The following is a 6,027-nucleotide window of genomic DNA, read 5'->3' on the forward strand; positions in this document are numbered from 1 at the left end:
CCAGCATCCCAGCCCAGCAGCGGCTCGGCCACAAACCCAAGGGTCTCCACCTGAAGCAGGCGGCGGAAAGGATGGCCGTGCAGGCTGGGGGTGAGGGTCGCGGGCCCAGGACCGACCCCGGGACCCGGGCAGGGAACGGCCTCGTCCTAGAAGCGCCACGTCGGGGCTGTGCCAGGCTGGATCACCGCCGCGACTGCGAGGGACGCCAAGGAGTCCTCTTTCCCCGGTCGCAGGCATGCGCCTTCGGAGCCCATCGGGCACCGCAGATGCCAGTCGCCGGGGGTCAGCGGCGAAGCCCAAACCCACGCGGCCGGGAGAGGACGCCTAGAAACCCCTGCGCGCCGGCCAGGAGCCGCGTTCCTCCAAGACCCCAACCCCGCTGGGGAGGCGGGGCGGCCACGCGAGTTCCACCAGTCAGCGAGCAATGTTCGAATTCGCGTCCTGGCGCGGCCAATGGCGGGCGCCCGGAGCAGGCAGTGTGGGCGTGGAGGGCGGTAAATAAGGCGAGCCCGGGGCGGGACGTGGGCGGGGCAGGCGGCGGCCCCCCCGGGCAGGCCAATGGGAAGGCCGGGCGCGTTTGAAAACTGGGGTGGGCGGCGGGGCGGCGTCTGCGCCTGCGCGAGGGCTCCGCGCGCGCTCCAGCCGGGGCGCGGGCGCGCTCGCAGGCGGGCTCAGGCGACAGAGACGCGAGCGCGGCGATGGGGAGCGGTGGCGGTGAGTGGGAGGCGATGTCCGCCGGTTTCTGCCCCACAGCCCTTCTGCCTGCCCTGCGGGGCAGACGGCGGGTCTCGCGGGAGGGGAGGCCCTGGCGGCCTGAGGAGGACCGGCTCGAGCTCTTTAATCCGGGGTGGGTGTCGCGTCCGGCGCAGGGAGCCCCCGCGGCCGGGCGCGCGGTTTAAATGCCCGGCGGGCGCCCGAGCCCCTCGTCGCCTTCCCTCGCGGCGACGTTTTCCGGCCCTTTGCCGGGGCGGCGATCGGGTCCCGGACGGCGATCGGGTCCCGGGGCGGCGATCGGGTCCCGGGGAGCCAAACACCAGCGCCTCCTGGTCGGGGTTGGGGATGCGGAGCGCGTGGGGTCGAAGCGATCCCGCGGCCCGGCCCGGCCCTGACTGGGCCTCGGTCCAGCGGGGCCGTGGACCTAGCTCTGTGGAAAGCAGCGTTCGGCCCCGCGCGCGATGAGGCACAGGAAACTCGAGCTGTAGTTTGAGCTGTTATCACAGTATCTGTCCGGGAGCCGGAGAATGAGGAATATTTTATGGAGAGCTCTATAGAATCTTTGAGAATTCGTTGCCCTGGAATACGTTTGGCTTTTGCAGCTCTTTTAATTGCTGACAGGAAGACCCGGGTCGGGAGAGGGGAGCAAGGAGCAATCGCTAGGAAGTCCTGGTGGGGAGGAATTTGGGCCCACAGAGGGGAGTGGCGCTTCCTTTCAGGACTGGAAGAATGGATAGAAAGGTAGATTTGTAGATGGGGAGGCAGGATCCTGAGGTTCCTGTCTGAGGGCTTCTGTTTCTCTATGAAATAAGGGCTAAGGTCATCTGCTTAGAGTGAGGAAGGGGTTGCTGGAGTAGGAGTTAGAAAATCCGGCTGTGGGAAGAGGAGAGAGCACATCTGAGAAGCTTGGCTGGGCTGCCTGCGTGGTGGGTGGAGAGCCCATCTCACCTTTAACGATTGCACCTGTAGACAGACCTACAGGTCTAGGTTTGTGTTGGGACCTGAGCAACAACCTTACTGCGTAGCTGTCAACTCTGCATTCTACAGTGGAGGGCACACTGAGACTCTGCAGAGCTGACTTGGACGCACACTACCCCGGCCTCCAAGCCTGTGGCTTCTCTCCAGGGCGGACCCTTCTAATTTGGATTGAAAACCAGACTCTATAAGCCCACAGATTCTTATTGAACATTATGCACCTTGGTCATGTGTGCAAAAAGCAAAGATATCCAGCAAAGGCCCCAGGGGTTTTCCTAAGAGTGAAATGGATGGGAAACGGTCGTCAGCCTCAGCAGCTTTTTCCCCTTCCTGACTGTCATGTGGGCTCTGGATCAGAAAGTTTCCCAATAGCCAAGTTACATGATATGCGCTATTTGCCATATTTGTTGAATATTTGAAAATGAATGATCTCTTCTGTAATTTGTGCAATGCCACTCCTTTTACATAATCTTTGGGACAAGAAGCATAGTTCCGTTTTTGTGGCACAGGGAATAGTAACCATTAGATCATTTTCAGGTGTAACTTTTATCCTTTTTTTTTTCCCTTCAAGGGTATGTATATAGAATAATTTTTCATCTTATCAAGCCTTCTGTCTTTTTTTCCTTCAGTGGTTCACTGTAGGTGTGCCAAGTGTTTCTGTTATCCTACAAAGCGAAGAATAAGGAGGAGGCCCCGAAACCTGACCATCTTGAGTCTCCCCGAAGATGTGCTCTTTCATATCCTGAAATGGCTTTCTGTAGAGGACATCCTGGCTGTCCGAGCTGTAAGTCCCTGGATGAAAACAGCATGAGCCCTAGCATTGTTACCATCAAGGCCTTGTGTTCTTAACTGTCAGAACAAAACTTTGACTAAAAAGGAGGTCACGGGCAGAGGCCGGGCACGGTGGCTCACCCCTGTAATCCCAGCACTTTGGAAGGCCAAGAGGGGGCTGGATCACCTGAGGTCAGGAGTTCGAGACCAGCCTGGCCAACTTGGCGAAACCTGTCTCTACTAAAAATACAAAAATTAGCCAGGCGTAGTATCTCATGCCTGTGATCCCAGCTACTAGGGAGGCTGAGGCAGGAAAATGGCTTGAACCATTTTCAAGGTTGAAGCAGTGAGCCAAGATTGCACCACTGCACTCCAGCCTCCAGCCTGGGCAAGAGAGCAAGACTCTGTCTCCAAAAAAAAAAAAAAAAAGGGGGGGGGGGCAAAGGAAACAAGGATGATATCATTACCATATGCTTTCTTTAAGACATTCTGATTACAGAAATTTCCATTCCTGTCTCCCAGCACACTAAAGTTGCCTCTGTTCATTACAGTGTCAACAGAAAAAGTACCTTTTTTTTTTCTTTGAGACAGAGTCTCGCTCTGCCGCCCAGGCTGGAATGTGGTGGTGCAATCTCCACTCACTGCAAGCTCCGCCTCCCGGGTTCATGCCATTCTCCTGCCTCAGCCTCCCGAGTAGCTGAGACTACAGGCGCCCGCCACCACACCCGGCTAATTTTTTGTATTTTTAATAGAGTCAGGGTTTCACCATGTTAGCCAGGATGGTCTCAATCTCCTGACCTTGTGATCCGCCCACCTCGGCCTTCCAAAGTGCTGGGATTACAGGCTTAAACCACCATACCCGGCCGAAAGTACCCTTTTATGGCAGTGAAATTTGCATCCCTTAAAAGATAGTGTTTAAAAGAATAAGAATATATTCTTGAGGACAAATCCCATGTAACATTTAACACTTAAATGAACTCTAGGAGTTATTTTCTAGATATTGGAACCATAGGCTTACTTTGAGTGACTTAACCTAGAGTATACAGTGGATTCATGGGAAAATGCCAGCAACAACCCATTTTCTGACTCCTAAAGTCACCTCCATTGCAGGTGTGACGCACTTTATGGACTCCAGGGAGTTCTGAATTTCCAATGGCAGTGGAAACTTTGGTGCTTAAAATGCGCACCTGTGCTCCAGGTCCTGGCCTGGACACTTCCTGTGCTGGCCCAGCGCGGAGGTTCCAGGTTCTACCTGAGACCTCCATCACGGGTGGTGTTCTTTGCCCTGAGTCCCTGTGACCTGTTTCCACACTCCCACTAGCAAGGCCTCCAGTGGGGAAGCAGAAAACACATTTCCGTCCTGCCTGCCCCTGTTTAGAGTGTTTCCCCTGCCTTTGGGGGTGACACCTTTGCAGGGATGTGGAACCCTCTTTCTCAGCCTAGGTGTTTGTTCCCTCCTTCCAAGATCATTGTCCTCTGCCCTGCTTTAGAACCTCAGAGAAACTCGTTTCTGGGCTGTTTTATCTGTTCAAAGCGACAGTTACTTTCACACAGAGATTGGGGACCTCGACTACTTGGGATGGGGAGGGAGACAGGAGACCCTACATCTGCGTCTTGTCCTTAAGAACCTCCAGGCGTGGAGCCTTCGGGTGGTCCCTCCATGACCCAGCCCCGGCCCCCGTTGTTCTGCAGGTACACTCCCAGCTGAAGGACCTGGTGGACAACCACGCCAGTGTGTGGGCATGTGCCAGCTTCCAGGAGCTGTGGCCGTCTCCAGGGAACCTGAAGCTCTTTGAAAGGTATCTCTGCACCCTGAGAATGGCTCGGTCTTCTCCTGTCTTGGCCTCCCTATGTGCCAGTCTGTGTCTCATGGCCTGATTCAGTAATGATTTTCCTGTTGCTATCTCCCATGACATTGCCTCATCCCCTGGGGAGTGACTGAGGGTGGCAGACCTCACGCATCAAGCCGCACAAGCCACACGCCTTCCAGCAGGCTGTGCAGTCAGTCATCCCTCACGCCACTGATCCATTCCCACATGACCCAGACATGAGTCCTCTTCCTGTGGAAACTTCACTCAGCCTTCCTTCCCTTTGGTCAAAACCATGTGATTTCTATCCTATAATGTTTCACTCACTGGTTGATCCCACCCCAACCTGCACCCCACACCCTGGCCTCCTGTCCACGTGTGCTCATAGTCCCAGGTACCAGCTGCCCTCAAAACAAACCAAGGAACCACAGTTCAGGCGGGGATTTTTCTTTTTTGTTTGTTTGTTTTTTGTTTTGTTTTTTGGTTTTGTTTTTTTCTTGAGACAGAGTCTCGCTCTGTCACCAGACTGGAGTGCAGTGATACGATCTCGGCTCACTGCAACCACCGACTCCCTGGTTCAAGTGATTCTCCTGTTTCAGCCTCCCGAGTAGCTAGGATTACAGGCACGCGCTACCATTTGCCCAGCTAATTTTTGTATTTTTAGTAGAGACGGGGTTTCGCCATGTTGGCCAGGATGGTCTCGATCTCCTGATCTCGTGATCTCAGGCGGGGATTTTCTGACAGGGATTCACTGTGGCCCTTGTCCACTTGAGTTGCCAGAAATCCAGATAGACAGCCAACAAGGGCAGGCAGCCATGTTGCCGGGGCCATGCTTGGGCTGCTTCCAGGGGAAATGTATATATTTCTTATTGAGACATGATCCACACATCACACAGTTCACCCATTTAAAGTGTAGAACTCAGCCGGGCGTGGTGTCACACCTGTATTCCCAGCACTTTGGGAGGCCAAGGCGGGTGGGTCACTTGAGGTCGGGAGTTTGAGACCAGCCTGGCCAACATGGCAAAACCCTGTCTCTATTAAAAATACAAAAATTAGCTGGGTGCGGTGATGGGCGCTTGTAGTCCCAGCTACTCTGGAGGCTAAAGCATGAGAATTGCTTAAACCCAGCAGGTGGAGGTTGTAGTGAGCCAAGATTGTGCCATTGCACTCTAGTCTGGGTGATGGGGTAACACTGTCTCAAAAAAATAATAAAAAAATAAAATGTGGCCAGGCACGGTGGCTCACACCTGTAATCCCAGCCCTTTGGGAGACCAAGGTGGGCAGATCATGAGGTCAAGAGTTCGAAACCAGCGTGAACAACATGGTGAAACCCTGTCTCTACTAAAAATACAAAAATTAGCTGGGTGTGGTGGGACATGCCTGTAATGACAGCTATTCAGGAGGCTGAGGCAGGAGAATCGCTTGAACCTGGGAGGCAGAGGTTGCAGTGAGCTGAGATTGCGCCACTACACTCCAGCCTGAGCAACAGAGCGAGACTCCGTCTCAAAATAAATAAATAAGTAAATAAATAAATAAAATGTATAACTCATTGGTTTTTAGTATACTGAGAGTTGTACAGAGATCACCAGTACTTAACTTTAGAACATTCTCCAGGCCGGGCGCGGTGGCTCACGCCTGTAATCCCAGCACTTTGGGAGGCCGAGGTGGGCGGATCACAAGGTCAGGAGATCGAGACCACGGTGAAACCCCGTCTCTACTAAAAATACAAAAAATTAGCCGGGCACGGTGGCGGGCGCCT

General features: G+C 54.1%; 1 protein-coding gene across 1 annotated transcript in view; it reads left to right on the forward strand.

Annotated features, from left to right (window-relative positions):
• Positions 1-612: 612 nt before the first annotated feature.
• CCNF (cyclin F) overlaps positions 613-6,027 on the forward strand; it is a 31,338-nt gene continuing 25,923 nt past the window's right edge. Inside the window, exons 1-3 of the mRNA XM_011967000.1 lie at positions 613-714; positions 2,319-2,473; positions 4,153-4,259. Coding sequence (XP_011822390.1) covers positions 699-714; positions 2,319-2,473; positions 4,153-4,259 — 278 coding nt within the window. The 5' untranslated portion in view covers positions 613-698. The remainder of the gene's footprint in view (positions 715-2,318; positions 2,474-4,152; positions 4,260-6,027) is intronic.

This window comes from Mandrillus leucophaeus, unplaced genomic scaffold (assembly GCF_000951045.1).
Source record: "Mandrillus leucophaeus isolate KB7577 unplaced genomic scaffold, Mleu.le_1.0 Scaffold78, whole genome shotgun sequence".
NCBI classification, from domain to species: Eukaryota; Metazoa; Chordata; class Mammalia; order Primates; family Cercopithecidae; genus Mandrillus; species Mandrillus leucophaeus.